The 25,788-nt window shown below is 34.4% G+C and overlaps 3 protein-coding genes and 1 pseudogene across 3 annotated transcripts; 2 read left to right on the top strand and 2 right to left on the bottom strand.

Annotated features, from left to right (window-relative positions):
* Nucleotides 1-187: 187 nt before the first annotated feature.
* LOC107027010 (protein EXECUTER 1, chloroplastic) lies at nt 188-8,282 on the bottom strand. Its single transcript, XM_015228167.2, has 12 exons — nt 7,631-8,282; nt 6,092-6,208; nt 5,381-5,446; nt 4,973-5,079; nt 3,696-3,777; nt 2,293-2,997; nt 2,092-2,215; nt 1,762-1,931; nt 1,315-1,389; nt 1,077-1,169; nt 824-970; nt 188-535 (listed from the first exon to the last, which is right to left on the bottom strand). The coding sequence occupies exons 1-11, from the start codon at nt 8,075-8,077 to the stop codon at nt 878-880; spliced, it is 2,079 nt and encodes a 692-aa protein (XP_015083653.1). The 5' UTR covers nt 8,078-8,282; the 3' UTR covers nt 188-535; nt 824-877.
* A 1,987-nt stretch (nt 8,283-10,269) lies between these two features.
* LOC107010080 lies at nt 10,270-15,454 on the top strand. The gene is made up of 6 exons (XM_015209348.2): nt 10,270-10,626; nt 10,722-10,817; nt 12,309-12,349; nt 12,455-12,572; nt 13,114-13,194; nt 15,065-15,454. Exons 1-6 carry the CDS (start codon nt 10,420-10,422, stop codon nt 15,119-15,121), a joined length of 600 nt encoding a protein of 199 aa, XP_015064834.1. The 5' UTR covers nt 10,270-10,419; the 3' UTR covers nt 15,122-15,454.
* Nucleotides 15,455-15,863: 409 nt separating this feature from the next.
* Nucleotides 15,864-21,423, top strand: LOC107008111 (magnesium-dependent phosphatase 1). Its single transcript, XM_015207025.2, has 5 exons — nt 15,864-16,028; nt 16,853-17,024; nt 19,710-19,826; nt 19,962-20,163; nt 20,858-21,423. The coding sequence occupies exons 1-4, from the start codon at nt 15,919-15,921 to the stop codon at nt 20,130-20,132; spliced, it is 570 nt and encodes a 189-aa protein (XP_015062511.1). The 5' UTR covers nt 15,864-15,918; the 3' UTR covers nt 20,133-20,163; nt 20,858-21,423.
* Nucleotides 20,250-23,967, bottom strand: LOC107026016 (annotated as a pseudogene).
* Nucleotides 23,968-25,788: the final 1,821 nt, after the last annotated feature.

Here is a 25,788-nt window from a genome sequence, read left to right as displayed (position 1 = left end):
AGTGACTTGTTTGTCTGCCTATGTGTGCCAATGACCCATAAATCTTCGTGATACACACCCACAGAGCTATCCAATTCATTGTAAGAACATTAAAGAAACAATTCCTACCCAAAATGCATCAAATCTAAGAAGCTGCAGTTCAGTAGCTAATTCAAATTTAAGAACCCAGGAATACAAAATCAGAACATAAGACATTTGCCAATATACCATTCTATTAGAGAATAAATTCCAAGTTTTTTGAAGGTACAACAATGTTTACTGAAGGAGAAAAAAGAATAATACAAGAGCTGAAAAAAAAAACAAATAAAGAGCATATGTACAAGCTCAGTGCCCTAAGAAAATGCTAGTAGGCCTGACCATTTGCTATACCAGAGAAATTGGGGGCTATCAACTCAAAAATGGCTGTTAGTTCCATATAATGCAAAAGGTTTTATGCTGGCCACTAAAACAGTCAGTTGCCAAGGACTCCATATTCAAACGAAATCTTGAGTCTTCTCTTCAGCTCAAGGTTTCGTGGTACTAGATATCATGTTGACTGCAAAGGAACAGAGAAGCACACATCTTATGAGATCAGAGATCAAAGTGATATCGGTTAAAGAGAATTAAGTTTGTACCTATACAATTCTTGAATGTTTGAAGAGAATGTCAAGTAAATGATAGTGACCATCTAACATGGTTTTTTATGACTAAAATGTGAGCTATCTGCATTTTTTTTTTTGGGGGGGGGGATGTGATTGTTTTTCTTGAGTTTTTGCATGTCAATTTGTGTGTGTGCGAGTTAAATTAGAGCCAATTTGCTAAACACAAGTGCGAAAGAGCATACCTGCAAAGAACTGAACCAGGAACAAACAGCCACAAATTGTATCTACAGAGATGTTCACTCCTGCAGCCTAAGCCGATGGAAGAATACCAAGAAATGATATTCAGGATCCCAGTAGACAAAACCCACAACGGGTCCTCCTTTAATGTACTGCACAATTCAACAGGAAATAAATATGTGGAGAAAATGAAATTGAGAGAATAAAGAGACAACAAAACAAAAGACAAAGGGTGCCATTAAATAGAGATCTCTAAACCTTTCCATCTAGGATAACCAGTTCACCATCAACCCATCTGGGGTTCCGGAAACCAGGCTCTGCCAGCCTTCCTTGTCCCCTATAACGAGCAATCTGCATTCGTAATAGAGAAAATATAGGCCTAAAATGTAAGAGATAGACCCACACATCATAAAATCGATAGCCATGGAACTTATGCACCAAAAAGAAGATAGGCAAAACAAATATTAAGCAATCCAAAAATCACTAGATCACTTACCACACCAAATTCTTCTGGAATAATTCCTTTATGTGGAAGTTGATACTTTTTTCCAATTCTTGCACGGAATGCTATCTGCAAATTAGAAAGGAACGCATTAATGGTTGAACACCATTCCATCACGCTTGCCCCCTCTCTATTTTAAAAAGCAAGGCAAGAATTTTTTTTTACAACATACTAAAACACACAAATACAAGATATGACACACTGTAGATTTTCAATCTTCATTACTCAAAGGATTAGCAATACACCTATGCGACTTAGGCATAGAAAACAGGTACGCTTTTATGTCCAGCTTATCCATTATATCGTTAGTCTCGGATCTCTACGCTCCAACAAGAATGGATGATCTCAGATTTCCTAGATTAATTTAAAAAGAAAAAAATGCGACTCTACCTTCTGTAGGTTAGACTATATGCACAACTTTTGGATTCAAAGTAAAGTTACCTGACCAGCTGGCACATAAGAGTCTCCAGTTAATTTTACAGCTTCAACATACTCGTAAAATTCTAAGCGTGAAGACTCCTTAGGGCTACCGTCTTCTTTCCACTGACCAAATCTTCGTCTAAAGTGAATGACTTCTGAAGTGTACAGACCATGAGCACCAATATATAATCCTGATAAAAATAGTAAATGATCGTCCGACTTAAGAATGAGAGTGGGTAGAATAACAATGATGATGCACTAGTTGAACAAGCTTATTTACTAGAAAAAGGAAAATCAGCAATCTAGACAGCAAGAGAATAAAAGAAGAAAGACATATTGAAGATTAATCACCATTTAGTGGGTCTGGAGATGTTGAAATCTCAATGCGGTTAAAGGTGGTTGACTTTGATAATGGCTGACGATTTCGTGCCTGAGTAAGAGTGAGGCTGATCAACTCTCCCATATCTTTAAGGACCTGCATATTTCAGTAAAACCATTAAAGAGAAGAATAAAAACTAAGCAATTTGAACGACAAGATAAAAGCGTTCTAACCTTCATAGGTATTTTCCCCTTGCCGATGAACTTTGCAAGATCAACCATCACATGATCCAAGCTACGTTGACCTTGAAGCCTAGCCTTTTTATTTGGGGGAGATTGTCCACTGCCAGAGGAATTGCTTTTGTTCTCATCTTCCTCTATAGTGAAAGTAAATGACAGGTGACCCTTCTTCTCTAGCCTTGCCGGTACTCGAAGCAGATCTTTATGATGAGCACCATTTGAGGTATTTTGCATGAGACCACCAACTACCACCCTAACTGCAATTTGGCTCTGCTCTTCACCATCACTAACCCCATTGTCTGTATCCAATTCAATCACATTCTGCTCTCCGTCTCTTTCCACCTTAATTTCATCTTCGTCATCCACACTGTCCAAATCATAGTCCTTCTCTTCATCCTCATCTTCCTCATCCATTATTTGCTCAATGACCTTTGATATTAGATCTCTATCTACCTTCCCTGGAGCTGTCACTTTCAAAACCTTGACCTGTACCCCTGGAATCATGTCTTTCAATGCATTCTGAAAGCCAAAATCGTCTTCCCTGTCTTCGCCATCTTCCTCAGCATCTGAGATCTTATCAAACATATCACTTTTGTTTTCAGTGGGACCAACAGTGTCCAAGTTACTGGAAGCACCAGGCAGCTTTGAAGAAGAAATAGGTAAATCTTGCTGAACTGGCTTTCTCTTCAAGTAAACAGCCTGATATCATATGTGGATCACAAAGATTTTTTAATTATTGTAAAAAGGAAAGGACTCTACTGTAGAGAGTGGATTAGAATCATCTTTAACTAAATTCATATCTTCATATTTGGCATGCTTACAGTAAGTGCATAGATGAGGAGATTCTGCTTCAGAAAAAGGAGGTGCAAATTTTTTTTCAGTTCTTTTTAGCAAGTGCAACATCTTCAAGATAAAATAATCTTGCAGAACTGTCATTCCATCCATGACATTTGTGATGGCAGGCCTACATATACGGCATAAGTTCACATCCTGAGATTTTCTCTTCCCAGGGCCACACCAACATCAATACATCATCACATCTGAGCAATGATATTCTAGAGAGACATTCATGTCTATTACTAAAAGCTTGCATCATGTTTCGTCCACAGATTGAACATGCTGTTAATTAAAAAAGAAACAAGAACTACACCTTAATATCCCTTTAAAATAGTTGAGGCAAGCTATATAATCCTCAATGTCCATTTTGCCGTAATAGGGTTTCATTCAAGAATTCACCATTATTAACAATTGACTATTTTATTCTAATCCGTTGATGAAAACGTCCCATCTTCAGAGACCAAACAGGTAATGAACCGAGACACTCGGTATCTTTCTAGATACAGCATCAGTGGAAGATGTCAACAAGTTAAAAGAAAGAACTTGAGATAGAAAGATACCTGTTGCCTGTATTCGCCTTTATTATCCACAGTAAGAAATATTTCAAAGAGAGGGGCCCCTTCCACCGTCGAAGCAAGCTGGCTGTCAGTAGAGCAGATGAACCCAGTAAACAACATACCCCAAACGCAGTCAAGGTTCTTGTTCACTTTTACTTCATTAAGGAAAAATCAATTATAACAGCAAAATGCCTCACAGTATCTGTTACTACTAACTAGGACATAAGGCACAATAGAAAAGGATACCACACATCCACACCCTACAAGACTCGGTTCGGCAATGCTCAACACTAGGACTAGGAATAGATCTGACTTCAACGACAAAATCGCACTAAGTAGCTAAGTTGTGTGGACTCTTCATTTTGTTGCCGACACGACATGGGTCTGGGATTCGTGTGGAATTCTGTCAACCCACATCGGATACTTTGCCCAAAGTCCACGGATAAATTTGGGGTGAAAATTGAGATTTTGATTTCTCAAATTAAAAGATAAAACAAATTTTAAGACATGGAGACTCGCATAGCCATAGCTTCAATCCTTTTTAACTGTTGCTCTTGGTCAGTTGTTATTCATAATTGTCTTCTTTCTCATAGAAAAGAGGCATGATTTTTGAATTGATTTATTAGCATGTTGGTTTTTGATAATCGATAATCTCGAAGAAAGGGGTGAGAAGATGGAACAGCTTAATAATCTTTTAGTATATAGTCCAATGGGTCAAAATATTAGGTGCATGTTGCAGTTTCCAGAATACAGCGACTTACAATGGAATCAATTAAGCCACTTCTTATCTTATGGCAAGGCATAATGATAAACAGACGTTTCAATGGAAGGCTCGGAGAACTATATCATATTGTGATTTTTAAAATTTGAGAAGAGGAACGATAGGTGTTTGAAGATGAATAAGAAGCTGTTCATAGAAGTAAAAAATAGTTTCCTTAAAAGGAGCTGCAGGTTTTCAGTTTCTAGACTTCCTTTCGTCAACTCAGGTAAGATCCTACTTTCCTTTTCTTTTGTTTCATTATTTGTACTTTCTTTAATTTTCTTTTGTACTTCCAAATCACCCCCCCCCCCCAAAACCCAACCCATAAAAGCAGGAATTATGAGAATGTCCACAAGCACTACCCATTTCCTATAATCATCCTGTGTTAATCCCACGTAAAAAAAATACAGACAGATTAGGCAAAGATCCATTTCTTCTATGTTTTTTATGAAAGAGAATTTGAAGTTCAATCTGCTAATAGCAAACTCAAACAAAAACCAGCAGAAACCTAGAAGTGTACCGTGGACTGTAACTTCTCGCGACATATCTTCCATGCTCAGCACTTATACGAATAATGCGGCCATATGGATCACTAACATCTTGTGAAGTTCCAGCCCACCATCCAACCTACATAAACATAAAACATTTTACAAACTAGAAATACCAATGTGCCAGAACACATATGAAACTATTACATGCTCTCAAGAAACTTTGCTAGAAAACCCAACATCCATGGTGAATATAGCCCAAGGAAAGTTGGAATTGCAAAGAGTTAAGAGACTTTGAAGAGGGCCGGCTTGTCGACCAGTTGGAGAGTTTCTATGAATGTACAGTCCAAATGTGTAGAGTACATGAAACATTGAAGCAACAGACCAAAGACAACTCTTTTTGTAGCAACCAAAACTCAGTATCCTGCTACTTAACTCACCAATCCTGTACCAGCACAATCACGCATAAATGCTGCATCCCTATAGCGCTCTTCTTCCAAGGCTTTCTGCATTAGACTCTAGAAGGTGAGCATCAATGACCATGAAATAAAATACTGTAAGATGAACAAGGCACAGAAGGACCTTAAAATAACAGCCGGATACTCAAACCTGAAACCAACATTTGTGCAATGAACAATAAGTGCTTCTAAATTTTCATCATTAGTAAAAAAAAACTAAGCAGTCCTATTTCCTTTCTTTTTGTTCGAACGAAATTCGACTCTGAGGCTTCATACATCTCAAATGTCTATCATTAGCCACACCACGAGTGCTATCAATTTACAAGTATGTGATGTCCAAAGGTCAAGATAGAGAAATGTACTTTTTTAGATGAAGTAATAATTTCATTGCAAGATAAGAAAGCTAAATAATGTTAAGTTTGAAAACAAGAGAACACAGTTCATACCACAGTTCAATGATGAGGCTTGACACAATGGAAGATCTTCCTTTTAAATAGCCAACTCATCTAACATGCAGTCACGTTCAACTCAATTTTAAGGTCTACATTAAGTTAACTAACAAGCTCTGACTAAACAATTGAAAAGGCAAAGGAACACACATACACACACATTCTATATGTATGCATATATATTTTGAGAAGGCAAAGGAAGATGATATCACTGATTGTTCCAAAATAGCAGCATAAATCTTACATTTACATGGGACATCACTCTTCCAACAATGTCCTTAGTAGCTGCAGCAGCAATGGCCACCTTGAGTCTAGCAGCATCTTCATAATCTTCTCTACTAATAGCATGAGCCAACTGTGACTGGTGAAATAATAGCTCCATTAAAACAGCAAAAATATAAAATACCCTGATTGAGCATAAATGTTTGTGTTTCTGATCTAATAAAGGCCTCTTGAAGAATGTCCAAACAAGTTAAGAATATTACAAACTAACCAAAACCTAACAAAAATGCTCAGTAAATTACCAAGAACCCTATTTGAGATGGTATTCACCTCAAGGACCATTTTTTATTCGCAAAGAACTTCTGATGGCCCTTTCAGCTATTCCTCACAGGTGATCAATCTACACCTCAATCAATTGGTATCAGACTTATGAATCCTGTATATCCATTCCGCTTTACTTGGGACTCATATGTCATTTCAATACTAAATAATTTTGTTCCTAAGCGAAACAAAATTAATGAAGCAAGAAGTTTCATTAAGAGGCATCAAGAAGAGGCTAAGAGGATACAAAAGATGGGAACAGCTCCAACAATATTGCCAACATTACAAGCTAAATAGAAATATTCTGCCAGCTAAATTAAACTTCTATAAATCTCAACTTATCTTTGTAGTTTATACTGAAATATAAGAGTCTAACCGAACTCCTGGCAGATAGGAGACCTGATATAAGTATACAATAACAACTAAGCCTTAATCCCAATACGTTATCATTCATATCTATTCATTGGCTGGATTCTGAATCCTAGACCTTCTCACGGTTCTTTCCCACTTCATTGACCATTAGGTAACACCTTGGGTCTATGTATACAATTAACTTCATAATGTCCTACCAACCCAGATGTGCAACCTCCATCAATATGTTTTTTAGGTTTACTTCGCTCCATTTTTACCAAGTTTAATCATCATACTGTAACCTAAGGACTGATGCATATGGAAGTCTAGTAGGACATGACAAAACTATACCAAGAAACTATCTCTCATCTTATACTCTATTGTGCTATTTTGTACCCTCTTAAGGTTTCTAATCTAGTAGTGCATGATCGGATATTCATTGTAACATCCACATTTTTACAACACTCGTCTTGAGTATATGTGGATGACACCGCTCATTGCATCATGTAGACTATGAAATATCACATGTGCTTCAGTCTGATAGACCCTGAAAGGTTAAAAGTGTCACATTTACAATCACCAATATCATCAACGAAAAGTTTGAACTTCGCCAATCAAAAAAAAAGACATGCCTAATAATGGACCTTTGATGTTGATTGTTGAACCATGATCAAAATAAGGTCATGTAGCATGAATGTATCCAACTACAGACCGGAATCGTCACCACTACAAACATGCACATTAAATACAGTTCACCATCTGCCACATCTTAATAAAATTCTCATAGACAACAAATCTAAACCTTCATCAGACTCCCTCTAAAACACATGCACAATCATTGTTAACTTTCACAGAGTAACATGCAAACTAATCAAAAAAGAGATTGTACCTTTAAAACAGAAACCAATCGTTCTTCCTCCTCAACCTCACTAAAATGCCTTTTCCATCGTTCCCAATCCCATTCTTGATCATCAACACCAATTTCACTCTTCCTCTCATCAAGTCCGACTCCTTTTGACCAATTCACATAATCATCCAACTTTTTCATCGCATTCTTGACCGCATCTTGAAACGCCAAATCCCATCTCCAAGAAGAAGAAGAAGATGAGCTATTCTGAGAAGAAACAGATGGCGATGGCTCAACAGTCTCACCATCACCGGTACCATTCCTGCAACGACAACAGAAAGCGGAACCGGAAACCCTAGATAGTAAATGAGAGGTTGAAAGAGTGAAAGACGAAGATGAACGCTTCAATCGGGAAGTGAACTTAGGGTTTGAGAAGTTGAATTTGTGAGTGTTTACATCAAATGTCGGCGGGGGAGTAATCGACGCCATGAGAAAGAGAATAACAGCGTTTGTTTCTTGATTTAATAATATCCAAAGAAATAGTACTCAGTGAAATTGCGATAGAAGAAGAAGAAGATAGAAAGAAAAACAAGAATTGGTAAAGAAATTAAAAAAAAAAAAGAGAGTGATGAATAGGAAATAAAAAGGGATAAGGATGTTGATTTTTTTCAAACGTTGGACAAAGCCAATTGCACTAATACACACTACCACTGCCACCCATATATATATTTACCAAAACATAGTTTCTTTAGATATTTAACACATCATCCGCCAGCTTATTACTGGCTAGGTAAGTAATATTGTACAAAATAGATTGTAGATAGGTAAAATTTTATTTAGATACATAATATATTTTTTATTTATTTTTTAAATTTTTAAAATTTATTTATTTAATTTATATAATTTCATCAAAAAAATAAATTATTATTCGTAAACAATATTTAAAAAAAAATAATGGAAAGATTAATTGTCAATACGTATGGACAATCAAAAAGATTTTTAAATACAATAGCAACATGTATATGTAATGGATCTCATATCGTATAAATAGTACATATATTATATTGATATTATATAAAAAAAATATTAATAATTAATGTATTATTTGAATTCTGACCAATTCAAAATTATGTCTAAGTAATCAAAAAGTACAAGTTCCTCTAGATGTTTTGAGTTTTTTTTTTATATATATATATATAAAAAACTCAAAATTGATTTAAAATTTAAAATTTAAGCTTTCAAAAAGGATTTAAACGTTAATTGATAAGAAAATAATGCAAAAAGATCAAAGAAAAAAATGGTCTAACCCCCTCCCCCAACCTACATCATGATTCCTGCCCATTTTATTTGTCTGTTTACTACACGGTTGAGTGTTGTCCAGTCCACATAAATCAAATAAACAGTCTCGCGTGTTTGCATGTGTGGGTTTCCACTTACTTCAACTCTCAATTCTTGTTTTTTCGTCATTTCTCTCTTAAAAATGTAAGAAATCATAAAAGAATCTTGTCATCACATTTTCTCCATTTGAATCAAAGCATTTTTGGTGATGATCGAAATATTTGTGTGTATTCATTCATACAAAGCTTATTCAAATTTTCATTAATTTGTCATTTTTAACGAATTCCAAGAAAATTTAAAATTCATAATTTTTTTAATTTTTTTTAAAAAAAGAAACAACTGTTAATGACGGAGAAGAAGGAAAAATAGTTTATTTGACTTGGTGAAGATAACAATTGGAGAAATGCACTTTTTTTTTTGGTCAATATATGGCTATTGCCTCTTTTCACGCACCTAAAATGGGTGCTCACCTTCTATAATAGATCAACACTTAAGTGTCTATTATATAAACAAATAAAATATTTAGGGATATAATAAAAATTTCAAATATAAATGAACAGACAGTTTCTCAAAATCAAAAGAAGTCAGTAATGGGCTAATGGCTAAGAGAAGCCCAACGAAGGAAGAAAAATGCATATCAATGGAAAGAGTGACGGAAGGACTATTTTATATGTGCGTGATTACTTTTTTCGTATTTTTAATTATATTTTTAAAAGTTGATTTGATTGATCTTTTAAGTTGAATTATATTATATTAATTTGATATTTTAAAATAAAATTTTAAATATATTAAAATTATATAGAAAGTACTGTAAATTATAATTTTTTTTAAAATTAATATAATAAAAATGTACATCTTTAAATGATTGTCAAAATTTATGTAGTTTCACTCTAAAAAAGAAACTATGACTACTAAAAAAAGAAGAGTAATACTCCATAAGTTCCTAATTACTGTCTACTTTCCATTTTGTTATCCGTAATTACTTGTCTATTTTGACAAATTAATAAATGACAATTTTTTTACTATAATATTCTCAATTAATTACTTTTAAAAAGATAAATTTTTTTAAAAATCTTAAATTTTTAATTATCAATTTTATGATTAATAAATATAAAGTAAATAAATTTAGTATTTAAATTATTATTTTATTAATAAATGCGTTAATTTAAAAATGAATAACTAATCGAGGCGGAGGTAGAGCAATAACTGGGTGTTTTGTGTAAGAAATTCTGATCACATTTTGTCTAATTTTTCAAAAAAGAAAAAAAAAACTAACTTTAATTTCCATCTATGTAAGACAGACACGTGTCAGTCATGAACGAATATTTGACAAGCAGATGAAGAACCTGGAGAGCAGAGATTCAAAACCTCCTGAAATCCTCCGCCGATATTCTCATTCCCGAGTGCGCACGAAGTAAAGGAAAATGGAATTCCATTAATAAATCCAGAGAAACTCTTTCAATTTGAAGTTCAATTGAAGAAATTGAAAGAAGATGGAGAGAGATGGCGAAGGAATAGTGAGCTCCCAGTCGCAGAGGGTTAACAATGGTCGTTCAATTTCACCCAATAGAGTCCGAACCGGATCCGACCCCTTCCTGGTGACTTGTAGAGTGTTCAGCTTCGTTACTGCACTTGCTGCTATTCTCTGCATTGTTGTTAATGTCTATTCTGCTGTCCGATCCTTTAAGCATGGATATGACGTAAGCCCTTCCTCTACTGCCATGTATTTGTGCTAATGTGTCTCTGTAAGTGCGATACTCGGACCTTATTGTTGTTTTGATGCAAAATTTTCTAGGTATTCGATGGAATTTTCCGGTGTTATGCTGTAGTGATTGCGGTTATTGTGGTTGTTGCGGAGACTGAATGGGGATTTTTCATCAAGTTCTGGAAGGTGAGTTGTGAAGTCTTAGTTTTCCTTCTGTTATTTGCTGGCATTTTTATTAATGAGGCGTTGTAATTGGAACTGTTCAAATTTCAATGCCAATACTAGTATGTGTTTGCATTTGGTTCTGCTTTATTAACAAAATCAAGCAGTGATGATTCGATTGATGATAATGTAAATGTAGTTTTGTAACATCGCTCATTGCAGATTTAACAACACAAACAATTGAGTGACATCATATAGTAATAGTAGGGAGCCACCCAAAAATGAAGGTGCTACTGGCAAATGCTATTGGCAATACCAATGCTTACAAAAAGAATAAAGGAAAAAAGACTAATACAGTGACCATAAGTAGTTTCTGTGTGCTCTTCTCCTCCGAAGGTTGGAAGATTTGCGAGCCATGTTGTGTTGTTAGGATGATTTGTGACTGACGAGGAGATTAGTTTGTCTTAATTTGTTCATGAACTTGTCATAAGTGATCATTCTGTTTTCCATAATCCTGTTTCTTCTGTCTCGTACCTATTCAGAAGCTCAGTCTCCCATTCGGAAATAGAGCTAACCCATCTGTATAGAAAATTATAATTCTGTCTTTTTGCCAGATCGTCAAGCTTACTTTCTGGACACTAACTTTTGGACTGGAACATACGAATTGTTTCCCTTGATTCAACATAGTCATGAACCCAAACCTCAAAAGGAGGGCATGGGAGCTCAAAGATTAGATCGATGTTACGATCTATCAAAAACAAAAAAGTTAGATTGATAATATTCTTGGGGTAAAGTCGAGTTTATGGTTTGACTGGACTTATTAAGAAAGAATGCCAAGTTTATCTAACACAGAGAAAGATAGCTAAGAAGTCTAAACGACATGCATCACTTAGAGATTCGGGAGTTTAAGGATGAACCAATTTGGTCTTTTAGGCTATATAATATTGGAAATGTCATACTATACTATCATTCATTTAGATAGATATTTGAACAATATTAATATTTAATATTTAGGGAAAACATGGAATAAAAAATAAGGAGCACTAGGATGTACAAACCATGTGAAAAATATCCTCGGTTGACCAGTAATTAGCAGTTAGTTATGATGCAATTGTTTGTCTGCTGCAGCAAAAGAGGTGTTATCCTCCTTTCAGTTTCTGTCCCTTTAATGCTCAAACTCATACTCAGAAGCATCCCCCGTATTATGCCATTTTTGTCTTCCTCTATACTCTTTTCATCATCAGTTACATCATTAACCTTTATAGTCTCGTATTAAAGCTAATTAATCCAGATATAGCTTAATTATTTTAGTGTTCCAGCAGTTTTTCTTCTCATAGAACAACTGGAAAGGTTCCACTTTTTCTTAGGGGCTAAACATTAAGAATAATATCCTTCTATGTTGTATGCAGTATTATTATTATGTGCTTTCTGGTCGTTTGCTCATTTTGACCCGATACCTTTGACAATAAATAAATCCCAATAAACTGATGCCAAATTTCAATGACTTTTGAGTAGGTGTTGGAGTTTTCAGCTGGAAGGGGCATGCTACAGATCTTGTAAGCAAAACTTTTGGCTTGCTGAGCTTGTTAAAATCAGACTTAACATAATAGTTAGTTTTTAGGGGGGGGGGAACTGACTCTCCTCTTTCTGGTTTTTTCTAGTGTTGCAGTGATGACCAGAGCTTATCCTGAAGATTATGGGCAAAGGAATGACCTCATCCTTCTCCGGAACATAGCTAGCTACTTTCTTCTTACCTGTGGTGCAATTTACATAATATCAGTAAGTTCAGGAAACCATCAGGTTGCTACATGACAATCATTTGTCTGTCAGGGTCCATGCTGTTGTAAGCTTGTATTTGGTATGACACAATCCTGTAGAGTATGATGTGTGGCCTTGCTTCTCTTGGTCCCCTCCCACCTCTCGTGGAGGCAGTAAATATGAATATCTATAACAGATAGCCTTTAACTTTAAGACAGGAGAATTCCTTCCAAGAATGCAAGCAGTGGGCACCTGTCAATTAGGCTATCAGAAGTTATGCTAGATGGTTTTAAACATCATTTGTTTGCATGACCATGTAAATCTTAAGCGTGTTTACTAGGTCTCCATGATATACAGAGTGCTGCTAAAGATTACAGCCTGTAGTTTGATTGCCTGCATTCTGTGCTGTTCTTTTGAACTTCATTTTTCTTGTATTTGAGCACGAGGGCTTGCTTCTGACTGCACACATGCTACTAAGATCCATCTTGTTGAGTATTTTTGGGGTACCATATGGTACAATAGACTTTAACTTTGTTTTTTTCTTGACTTATGTTACTTGCAGGGATTGTTGTGCTTTGGATTTATCAAACGTGCTCGTCAGGCAAAAGAAATATCCAGGGAGCAAGCAATTAACGATCTTCAGGTAATCCATGATATCTTATTACATGCTTGTCCTGTTGGAAGCAAACCTTGAGCTGAAAACCAGAGGAAGAGTTAGATATGTGATGCTTATCCAGGCCTTACACGGGTCTCACTCTTTAAATCTGTTCTTATTTTTCTGTGTCTTCTCTGGTACTCTGGTTTTCTGCTGCTTCCACTCACATCTCCAAACAGTATGTACCATCCAACCTTCTGAATTATTAAGCTTAAAACCCTAACATTACTCTCTGTTAGAGACGATATGAAAAGAGAAAAGGTGGACAGAGAACTCGAGTTTCATAACCTTCTTGTCAGGTCCATATCTAGATTAAGCTTACAACTGGATGAAAGTAGATTTTGTTCAGAGGTTTTCTGTTGTAAAAAATTAAAATGGTGCGTGCTTATAGCCAATTTTGCAAATATCATCTGTTGTGATATAACTAGCAACTATAACTGGGCCATACTCTACCATTAAATTTCGATTCACAAGCTGTAGCTTGCAAGAGTACCTCTCAATAATTGCTATGGGAGACAGCAAGGCATAGCTAAAACGACAAGACTTGAAAAAGTCAAACGTGTTCACATTAAGCAGTTGGGCTTTGTATAATTTTTTTACTGTTGTCGATATGTGTTTATCTCATTCCTTGGTGGATGGTTGTCATTGTAACTTTGATATTTTGGGCAAAGAAAAGTAGCATAGAATGTGGGTAGTTAGACAGACATTACATTTTATTGAAATCAGAGGCAACTATTTGTGCAAGAGAGGAGATTTTTGGTTTCAGGGATTCCTGGAAGAACTTTTAGGTAAAAAATATTGCAGATAAAGAGTTTTTGGAAATGTATCTAAACAAATGTTGGTTCAGCCAGTAGGTGCAATTTTTTAATGAATCTGGTGTCCAAGTGAGGTGATAGTGTTGCACATTCCATTTTGGTTTGAATCAGAGGCAAATTATTTGTTCAAGAGGGGAGATATGGATCCAGGGATTCCTGGAAAGCATTTTTGGACAGTGATATTGGAGATGAAAGGTTTTCAGAAATCTTTCTAATTACATTCTGGTTAAGCCAGTAGGTGATAATATCCTTTAAAAATAAAAAATAAATTAGCAGTGGTGTCCAAGCTAGGTGAAATTGTTTTAGTGGAGATTCAGACTTGGGATCTGCAGGTTGTTGCTCCTATACCTCAACCATTTATGTCTCCTCTTCTCGACCAAGGTTATAGTGTACTCTTCGACTTTACAGTAGAAAAAATTTATGATAGTAATAGCTAAAAGGACATCTAATATGGCATGTATTCCTGAGCGAAGCATGTGAAGTTAAACTTGCATGCATTTTAGCTGGAACCGGGCTCATCTCTCTGTCATAGGACATAATTAGGCACTAGTATTTCTGCAGAACATTTTGAATAAGTGACACTCAATAGCAGGGGTTACATGTCTCCACCCCCTGCCCTCTCTGGAAGTCTCCTGTCCATGTCCCTGCGCCTCCAACTACCCCAAGGGAGCAATCTTGTTTCTTTGCTTATTTGATGTCATTCAGTTTGTAGCGTAATTACATTGTGAAAAGTTGTTTTCCAAAGTCTATTACATGAGAATTACAATGTTTTTGGTTATGCTTCTCATTTTTTGAAATAATGGTAGTAAACCCTTAATACCTGCCTTCCATATATTCGGATACGCTAATCCCTGAAGACTTGCAGGAAAAAAAATATCTGTTCTCCCCCATTTCCCCTTTCACAACTCCAGCTGCATCATTTGAGTATGAATTTCAAACTATTGTTTCTTGACCTGCTCCTATTTCCATCGTGGATGACATTGACTCATCTGTTTATCTCCTTCTCACTATTCCTGAAAACATATTAATGATTATAATTTCAGGATTTGGAGCGTCGTAGAGAAGAGCTTGAAGCTCTGTTGATACAGGAGAGGGCTTGAGAAATAGAGCTGGCATTTATGGCTATGGCAAATCACTGTCGAAATTGAGGAGAAAAGTTGGAAAGGAAAGCTCAAATGAGCGAACTTGATGTTCATGTGTTTTACCTGCCTTTTTACCTATGTGAGATTGAAAATTTTCACTAGATGTATTGCAAAATATGTACAGTTACATAGACCATTTTCCTAGCAACAGTTATATCGTACTAAACCAGGTGTTCGTCTATTCCTTCATTCCACATGCCTCGTATCGTATTTGTGTGTGAGCAGGACGGATTATTCTGTAGCCTTTACAAAACCTTTTTTCAATGGTGTTTGATTTGGTACCTGAATTTCTATTTCCTATCAAGCTGACCTTAGATGGTATATTATAATGGAACCAGTTCCCAGTAAGTAAATTTTGGCAACATTCAGATGTTGAGTATGTATGCATACCAATTTTCAGGCTATTGTCGTCTCCAAATAATAAAGTGTAGAAAAGTCATTTTTAGAAGTCCAATTAGATGGCAGGCTTAATTTTAGAAGTCGAACATTTTTTTTTCTTAAACCTGTGATTCTAGTATATATTAAGTTTTTTTTTTTAGTATTAATAAAGAATTGTGATGTGTTACTCACATTTGTTCCATCAAAGATAACTTATAAATATATTTATTTATTTGTACACTTGATTTTAAATTAATGAAAATACGAAAAATGTATAGACAAGAATACCCTCGCACGCAAGAAAATATGCGACAGTGGGTATAGATAATAGAAAAGGGGTGTTGGCGGCAGGGAAAGCGTGGACGCGGTAAGGAGAGATGGGAGACGAAAAGGTGAAGAATGAAGCAATGGAGATAATGGGATTGTTCCAAGTTCTTCCTCGTCTCGTCGTCTTCGATCTTGATTATACCCTTTGGCCCTTTTATTGGTATATCTCTCTCTCTCTTCTTCCTGGATTTGAACTGATGCCCAATTTTGACTCTTCTTTTCTTTTTCAGAGTAATTGATTTGCTTTCCCTGTCGCTGTGTTGGAACTTCTTTTCTTTCTTTTTTATTTTGTGTTCTCTTTTGGGCGAAAAGGGATTGATATTGAGTAATTGATTTCTTATTCTGCTAGCAGGATTGAGTTTTGAACTCTATGGGAATCTAGTACAAGTTCATTTGGTCAACTGGTTACTATATGTAGGTGAAATTCTTAGCGCATAGACAGAGTTCCAATCAAAGCTATTAGGTTCGGATGAACACTCTACATCCAACCCCGGGGGAATGAGGAGGGCTATGTCCAGGGGAGGACGTAGCCTCTCGTCAATATAGGATCATCTGAACCCATTACTTTCAAGACAGGATATATATGATAAACATCTTAACAAATGTTAGACCTGAATAAATAATTTAATATTACAATGAGTTCAAGTTGAACCTGTTAAATTTAAATTCTAGATCCACCGCGGGTTTATGGCTTTTATAGGTACACTTTGTATTTTGATTGAGTTAATACTAAGTAGAGCTCTACTTTAGGAAACAAGCATACTATGTAATGATTTTCTAAAGCCAGGGATGTATGAGTTGATTGAATTATATGTTTCTTGTCTCTGTATTAACATGCTTGCTACAACTGGAAGTGACTGCACCTATATTTTCAACACCCTTATTATCTATCCAAAACAAAAGAGAGCTTATTATTTGCTTAAACTTGGTCTTGTACTCTTGGTTTACTCATAATACCATTTCTGTCTGCTTTGATTCTTTCAGTGAATGCCGCTCCAAAAATGAGAAGCCATCGATGTATCCTCAGGCCAAAGGTATCTTGCATGCCTTCAAAGACAAAGGAGTGAATGTTGCTATTGCCTCAAGATCGCCAACTCCAGATATAGCTAACGCTTTCCTTCAAAAACTGGAGATAAAATCAATGTTTGTAGCCCAGGTGAGATGATAGAAATCTCAGCATCTTGTTTTATTTTTCTTTTGTTTCTATGTAACCTGCAAATTTTATTGATATTAGTTAATTCTGCTGCACATTTAGCTCTGTGCCTCCTTGTTAGTAGCTGACGTTGTTGCAACCATGCTTTTCATGGTTGAGGAGTTGGACAGTACGCTGGAGTAGAGAGACAAAAATAGGTCCATAACTATGTTATCCATATGATATGGGATGAAGAGTTTAATGTCGCATAGAAATGAATGAATACTTTTAAAAAGCCCTTCATGACCAAAAATGTGAAGTAAAAAACAAAAGGCTTCTATATAACTTGAACAAACTGTTGCAGTTTGATTCAGGGCTTTTTGTTAGCTAGTCTTTAGTTTATCCTAAATAGAGTTTCTTGTTCCCTTTTCTCAGAAAGGTTTCAACATAGCAAATATTTCATGCCAATTTCACTTTTCAGATTGGCCCTGCATATATGTAAATTATTTACTAATTTTTCTGATTTCTACAGTCCAACTTAGTTTATTAAACATTTTCTAGGCAAACCAGACTCAGAAGGCATCTTCAGATTTGTGTGGTCCATAAATTATTTGCAGGCCACATTCTAGTCAAATTGGCTGGTCTTTCCGTCTTGATGGTTTAGTTGGTTTTCTAATCACCTCCTATATAGATCTGGGAATGTACTTGAGACAAATTTAGTTTATCTTGGATTTTGGGACTAGGAGCTTAAATATTTAACTTCACTGTAGGTGGAAAAACTTAACCTCTTTAAATATTAAGTCAAATAATACCTTCTTTGTTTCGCACTTGACCCACTTACTTGAAGTTGTGTCCGTATTCAGCTATTGCTGAATAAACTTGAAGGAGAAGTAAATTTCCTTTTTAGCTTTAGAACCGGCATCAACATCTTGGCTCTACATATAATGTTTATTTTTTCCTGAGAAGTAATCAAGGTGACGTTCTTCTCACATATCAAAAGGAAAAAAAATTCAGACTGAGGTGTCTTGGCCGGAATGACTATCTAGCAACAAGCATAGGATTCATTTCTACCTTATGATTGGCACTAAGACTGGTCAACGGACCGGAATCGGTTCACCGGACCGGAATGAACCGGTACCGGACCGGACCGGAACCCGTTGACCGGTATGTTGACCGGTACCGGGATGAACCGGACCGGAATTACCGGGATGATTCATCGGTTCCGTCCCGTTCCACTATATACCGGGATGGAACCGGAATGAACCGGAACGGACCGGGATGGAACGGGGTTGGAATTAACGGGACGATATTTTTGGAATTACGAAAATATAATTATTTTTTTTATTTTTTAAGTATAAATTAATAGTTTTTAAATTTATACTATAATTTTTACTTAAGTTTATTTTAAAGATATTTTATTAATTTTTTTGTTGTTGTTAAGTTTGCTAGTAAAGTCTAATAAAGTTTTCAAAATTTAACTCTTTTAAAGTTTATACTTTATAAGTTATTACTTATATTCATTAATATTTATTTTATAAGTTATATTTATAACTTGTATCTTGTAAATATTAAATAAATAAAAATTTTAATTTTAAAAAAATTAAATTAAATATAAATTATATAAAATATAAAATATAAAAAAATTAATATATATTAAATAAATCGGACCGGAACCGGACCGGACCGGAATGAACCGGGATGAACCGGTACCGGTACACCGGTACGAAATCACGGTTTCGTCCCGTTCCGTGTACCGGTTCAGACTATCCCGTCCCGTCCCGTAGGCAACCAAAACGGAACGAACCGGAACGAACCGGAACAGTACCAGAACGGTACCGGTACGTCCCGTTCCGTTGACCAGTCTTAATTGGCACTAAATTCAAAGGAGGCACCCAAGTATCTAGGCTCGTAAACATGTTTCTCGGACTTTTCAAAAATGTGACGGGTGCATGTAAGATACTCCCAAAGTAGTGAATATAGGAGAACCCGACATATGTGCGACAACATTTTTAAAAAGAGTGAGCAACATAGCAGGTAAACCAGCACTTGTCTAAAACTAGTTGGTCATAAAGAGCGTTTATCTTTATCTATTATCAACACTCCGTATCAATTGATATTCTCTCTACTTTCCTTGTCAACTTACTCACTTGTGGGCCACTTACCTATATCAACTGAGTCGTCAAGGTATCTTCTTTTAGCCACTTCTTAGCGACCTCAAGAATTAGGATAGCTCAAAGGTATCGAGACAAAGTTCATCACTGTAGGAACCTCTTAGGAAATTCTTATATTGTATTGTTTCTGTCATTTCACATTTCCTGGCACCAACAACCTAAAGAATTGCTAATAATATTACCAAAGAAAAGGTTTCGGATGGAATTATTAAAAAAATAAATTAGGATAAAGGGTAAAATCAGGTAGTTAAGTAATAAGGGCAAGATGAGAACAAACTGATCACACCAAATGGACTGTTGCATAAAATGATAACCTTTCATCGTTACACAACGACAAATTTAACAATAGGATACACTAAAATTTAAGTAACAATCAAAACAAATATTGTATTTGAATTAATAATATGATACAATAAATAGGTAACCATCCAAACAAGCTGTGTAAAATGCTCACTTTCATGACTGGGCTCTCTATATTCATTTTTAGCTGATGCTGCTTACTGTGTGAGGTCATCATGCTAATGACTTAGTGTTGCAGGAGATATTCTCCAGTTGGACACACAAGACGGAACACTTTCAGAAAATCAACCGAAAGACTACGGTGCCCTACAATGAGATGCTGTTTTTTGATGATGAAAATCGGAACATACAGGCGGTAAAATCACTTTTTGTCAATTGTATCATGCATTCAGTCGATTCAATTAATTACATCGCTCGTCGGTCTAGATCAAATAATTGCTACATGCAAATCCTAGAGATACACATAGTAAGCTAAAGCAGTATTTTTCAGGTTTCAAAAATGGGTGTCACAAGTATATTGGTGGGCAAAGGGGTAAATTTAGGGGCTTTGAGGCAAGGACTCTCCGAGTTTGTTAAGAATTCTGCTTCAGTTGAAAAGAACAAAGAACAATGGCGCAAATTCTCAAAAGAACCAGGTTCATCCAAAAGTGATGCACAATGACGATTTAGCAGTCCCCAGCACACAAAGAAAGGTAATTCTTGGGACATCAGTTGCACTAGTAGTCAAGAATATGGCACAAGTCCCATATCGATTCATCCATATCTGTTCTTATTAAAGGATCATCGTCCAAATTTTTGGATGTTATTGTTGTATGGATATTGACACTTTGAACTTGATGAATAGATAGGTTTCCTATCCTATTACGTACAATATTATTGATAGTGGGAAGACATATCGTCCACTATGATTCAAAATTAGAATATGACTGAAAATTCGAAAAGGTTATTTGTTGGCGAGCTGTTATTTTCCTTCTGGACCATACTCGGAAATGAGATTTGTCAGACGTTCAAACTTCCCTTAGTTTCTGATAAAGGTACCTTATAAAGTTTCTTCTTTCTTTCAGAAAGAGACGAGTAACTTGAGGCTATCAGATCCCAAAAAAGGGCACTGTGATTAATTATATAGCTATGAATCAACTGCCAAATCATATACAGTTTTGATAATGCATTGTGTACTATGCATACTGCACCCACTGAGCCTTCTCTCTTTCCCCCTGCCCCTTCTATAAATGGAGAGGAAAATAATTAGGCAGATAACCTTTTATAACATGTTGAATTATACCGATGATGTTCCTAAATCATTGGCGAGCCTCAAAATCAATGCTGAGCAACGAATGATATCATGGTAATTATTCTCCAAGTAATGCAATGCCTCCTTGTTTACAGGGTTGGCAACGAGGAAATATGCATGTACTAATATTACTGGAGCTGATATTGAAATCCAGGCGTTGTCCATATATTCTTCCATACTTGGGATATACTGGCTATTGTACCACTTTGCTTCTCTCAGGTATGATTTGCACAAATCTCTCCACTGAAATTTAAATTCACAATGTAATACTACATATCGAGTTAGACTTACAGACATGATAATAGTTTGTCTTATTTTCGAAAAAAAAAAGGAGGGATAAGTTACCGGATTTCTTAGATATGGTAAAATGAAAATGCCTTGCTCTTCAAAAGCATCAGCAGCCACTTGGTTAATAAAGTTATCGAGCGCATAATAAGACATCTTCATATTGTCTGGGAGTCTATCCAATTCGTCGATACTCCATCTGGTATTCTCATGGCAAGAATTTAAAATTAGATAGAAATTAATTATGCTTGAACAAATTTTGACATTGTTAATTACCTTTGGATGGCATGTGTGAATATTTGTAGTTCATCCAGAGTACCAAAAACATCATACACATCATCTATTGTGGTTACTAAAGCATTAACTTTTGTGGCAATTCTTCTGAAGTATCCATATTGAGGAAGAAAATTTACTCCAATTGTCCAAAAGAAATTCTCCACCAACCTATCTCTAGCAAATGGCAGATTCTCTGCTAAGCATGTTTCTTTCCACCACCTATTAAGTTGATTATGAAATGAATTGAAATGTGATAATGAAAAAGCAAGTTTGTGCAGCTAACGTCTATATGGAGAAAAAGTTAAAAATAATTTACATATATACTAATGCACAGTCAGTGGAATCCACATTTGACTACGATAAATATAATTAGGTATTATTCGGATATTTTAAAACTATAGAAAAGTATTACTTATATGTCAAAATGTTATATTAAGAATGCATGAAAAACTAGAACTTGGGTTCAGTGGAGTTTAATTACCTTGCCACATATTTTAAACTAGAACAGTGTTGAAATCAAGGGTAGCAAGTTCAAGCAAAAAAGGGATCATCTTGTCTAGTCTTTTCTTGTAATAATTGATAAACCATTTGGTTTCTAATCTCAACATCCTCCAATGCAATGGAAGCTCCAAGGCATGGTGCACTAATTCAACCAAATTTTGATCCACATCATTTTTATTTTGATCAGCCAAATATTCTCTTAGGTGTTTTTCTGTCAAATTTCTTGCCAAACTCCAATCCTTTTTCACCTTCAATGGCAAGAAATGAAGCTTCATACAAATATAACATCCCCTTTGTGTCTTCATTATGATGAATTTCACCAAAACCAGTTGTATTATCATAGAAACCACCAAAAGTTTCTGCAACCAGAACAAGATTTTATTAATTTGTATCATATGATTCGAGCCTTGGAATGCAAAAAGTAAGGTAACAAGCATATGGTGCAAATGATCAAAGTGTAAATTTGAATTAGTCAGACCGAAAGATACGAGATGGATATAGTAAAAGAAATAGATTAGGGTTACAAAATAAATTAAAAGATTTTGTGAATACAGTTAATATATAAGCTGCTAGAGAGAAATGGTTACTGAATAATGATTCTTCAGTGATTGAATATGATTATAGTCCCAAATAGAAGGTTGATAGTTTCCAGATCGTCGAATTGGTACGTTAGAAATGCAGGATTTTGGAACCTCTAATTTCGAAATTAAATTTGATTTGCTAATAGACATTGTCATTTCCAGTTTATACAACCATAATACTTATGTTTCACATGACTATGCAATAATTAAACAGCAGATCGACTTCTTTTATTATTTCTTTTTGATAGATTTGCATTATCCGATATATATAGACTATAGTAAAATCAAGGGAAATTTTTTAAAATGTCATTATTTTAGTATTTAATAGGGTATAGTGTCAACACTTTCATTATTTAGTGATAATGTCAAAATGTTACATTATTATGTATTTTAATTATATTTTAATTATTTTGTTTAATTAAAAAGAATACCTAATTTATATAACAAACTAGAGCTATTTAGGGGAGAGAAAAATTATAAAAAGTAACAGATGCTTAAAACTCTCTACATCAGTTACAATTTTTTCAAATCTTAATGATATATGTAGCCATTATTCACGATGTTCATCCCGAAAAAAAAAATTATTTCGATTTTATTGTTTTGTCATATAAAGTGGGTAAACGATTTTTGGAAAATAAACAAAAACGAAAAGTCGAAATTCAGGTATGTTTTAGTTAATTAATCGTTATATGTTTTGTATTTGATTGTGATTTGTTGCGTTTTTTTTATATAATAGTATTCTGATTTGATGTCATTTTTTCAACTTTAGTATACGAAACCGTATATCCAACAGAATACTTATATGATGCATCAATTGTTTAGACAAATAATAATGTTCAAATCTTTTATTTGAATTATGATTGTAACTTTATTGTTTTGTATTCTTTATACAAGTTAATGATAATGTCATTATTTTGGTATTTAGTATTGTTCATCAATATCACGATGTGGCTCTGTTTGAACACCTTCAGTTGATTTTTCAAGACCTTCAGGAGGCAATTGTAGAATAGCGATTTCCATCAGAGAAGGGACAACATTCTTCCATTTAATCTGAAAACGATAGTAAACATAATAAAATATATACATCGAATTAATACAATTACAAAGGTACAAATTCATATAATTACATACAATACCTCTCTATTACCATCATTGAATGTGTCTTTCATCAAGGTTTTGAATCGGGGTTTTGCTCCTACTGTTTGCCAGTTTAGAATACGGGGGATACGATCACTGATTTTCCGTGCAAAATTCGTCTGACGCTTATCCATGCACTCGTATATCCATATTTGAAGGACAACAAGCATACCACATATTCTATAATATTGACCATCAGTAGTCAAAACCTTGTTGATACTCTGTAGCAACCACTCAAATGCTTTTCTGCCCCAAGGATAATGCATATACCGACCACTTTCAACCAAATCAAAATGAATTCTAGGAATTCGCAATGATCTCTTCTCGTCAGAATACACAAACATATGAATGAAATATAATATTGCAAACTTAATGGCATCATCATCATTGTCAACCCAAACTTTACCATTGAACCTATCGAACAAATCAGATCTACGTNGAGTGCATGGGTAAGCATCAGACGAATTTTGCACGGAAAATCAGTGATCGTATCCCCCGTATTCTAAACTGGCAAACAGTAGGAGCAAAACCCCGATTCAAAACCTTGATGAAAGACACATTCAATGATGGTAATAGAGAGGTATTGTATGTAATTCATGAATTTGTACCTTTGTAATTGTATTAATTCGATGTATATATTTTATTATGTTTACTATCGTTTTCAGATTAAATGGAAGAATGTTGTCCCTTCTCTGATGGAAATCGCTGTTCTACAATTGCCTCCTGAAGGTCTTGAAAAATCAACTGAAGGTGTTCAAACAGAGCCACATCGTGATATTGATGAACAATACTAAATACCAAAATAATGACATTATCATTAACTTGTATAAAGAATACAAAACAATAAAGTTACAATCATAATTCAAATAAAAGATTTGAACATTATTATTTGTCTAAACAATTGATGCATCATATAAGTATTCTGTTGGATATACGATTTTGTATACTAAAGTTGAAAAAACGACATCAAATCAGAATACTATTATATAAAAAAAAACGCAACAAATCACAATCAAATACAAAACATATAACGATTAATTAACTAAAACATACCTGAATTTTGACTTTTCGTTTTTATTTATTTTCCAAAAATCGTTTACCCAGTTTATATGACAAAACAATAAAATCGAAATAATTTTTTTTTTCCGGATGAACATCGTGAATAATGGCTACATATATCATCAAGATTTGAAAAAATTGTAACTGATGTAGAGAGCTTTAAGCATCTGTTACTTTTTATAATTTTTCTCTTCCCTAAATAGCTCTAGTTTGTTATATAAATTAGTTATTCTTTTTAATTAAACAAAATAATTAAAATATAATTAAAATACATAATAATGTAACATTTTGACATTATCACTAAATATTGAAAGTGTTGACACTATACCATATGAAATACTAAAATAATGACATTTTTAAAAATTTCCCCATTTTTTTTGCTTGTCAAACACAATTATAATGGCCCATTATTAGTGGCTTACCCGTCGGCAAAGTATGCTATTTGATAAAATGAATAATTAAAAGTAAAATTACTGTTCCATCAGAACACCTCACCTACCATTAATTTGATTGAATAATAGCTCCAAGTTGTCATTTGAATGAAACAAGTGGTGAAATGGAGGATCCATAAAAACGTGTTAAGTGGAATATAAGTACACCATTAATTAGCCTTTTTATAACACAAGTGTTTTACAAATAATGATTCTCAAAATTATTATTACCAAAATATTTATTCTAAGGGAAAAGGGTCTAATATACCCCTCTTTGTCATTTGGAGCTGATATACCCCTCGTTATAAAAGTGGTTCATATATACCCTTGTAAACAAATAGCTCACATATACCCTTTTCCTCTAACGGAAATGAAAAAAATGATAATTTTAATTTTAATTTTTATTATTTTTTTTTTAAAAAATATAATCACATATGAATAAATTTAATCCTCGTCAAACATATTTTTTTGACTTTTTTTTATTTCAATGACTAATTTATAATTATTATTTTGATAATCAAATTTATTTATGTTTTTCTTTCTGAAAAAAAAATTATTTATGTTTCACTAATATTCTTGTAAAACTTATTGTAGATGACCAAATTTTTTCTTCGAATACGAAATTAAATTACAATACACACACAAAAAAAATACTTTAAATTTTTTTTCTTTTAACTAAGGAATGAAAGAAAAAAACAAAATAAGAATAAGAAACTCAAATAATTATAATAAAAGAAGTCAAAAAATAATTTATGT

Source organism: Solanum pennellii, chromosome 1 (genome assembly GCF_001406875.1).
Source record: "Solanum pennellii chromosome 1, SPENNV200".
NCBI lineage: Eukaryota > Viridiplantae > Streptophyta > Magnoliopsida > Solanales > Solanaceae > Solanum > Solanum pennellii.
This window is presented reverse-complemented; position numbering and strand designations above follow the sequence as displayed.

Bases quoted from the DNA above. Each gene is read 5' to 3' on its own strand.
- LOC107010080 (XM_015209348.2), top strand. From the start codon at position 10,420: ATGGAGAGAGATGGCGAAGGAATAGTGAGCTCCCAGTCGCAGAGGGTT. The intron at 12,350-12,454 runs GTAAGCAAAACT...GGTTTTTTCTAG, and splicing joins AGGGGCATGCTACAGATCTT to TGTTGCAGTGATGACCAGAG. The intron at 13,195-15,064 runs GTAATCCATGAT...TTATAATTTCAG, and splicing joins AAGCAATTAACGATCTTCAG to GATTTGGAGCGTCGTAGAGA.
- LOC107008111 (XM_015207025.2), top strand. From the start codon at position 15,919: ATGGGAGACGAAAAGGTGAAGAATGAAGCAATGGAGATAATGGGATTG. The intron at 16,029-16,852 runs GTATATCTCTCT...TGATTCTTTCAG, and splicing joins ACCCTTTGGCCCTTTTATTG to TGAATGCCGCTCCAAAAATG. The intron at 19,827-19,961 runs GTAAAATCACTT...AGTATTTTTCAG, and splicing joins AAAATCGGAACATACAGGCG to GTTTCAAAAATGGGTGTCAC.
- LOC107027010 (XM_015228167.2), bottom strand. From the start codon at position 8,077: ATGGCGTCGATTACTCCCCCGCCGACATTTGATGTAAACACTCACAAA. The intron at 5,447-6,091 runs GTAAGATTTATG...AGTCTAATGCAG, and splicing joins GAGTGATGTCCCATGTAAAT to AAAGCCTTGGAAGAAGAGCG. The intron at 1,170-1,314 runs GTAAGTGATCTA...TTACGAATGCAG, and splicing joins TTCCAGAAGAATTTGGTGTG to ATTGCTCGTTATAGGGGACA.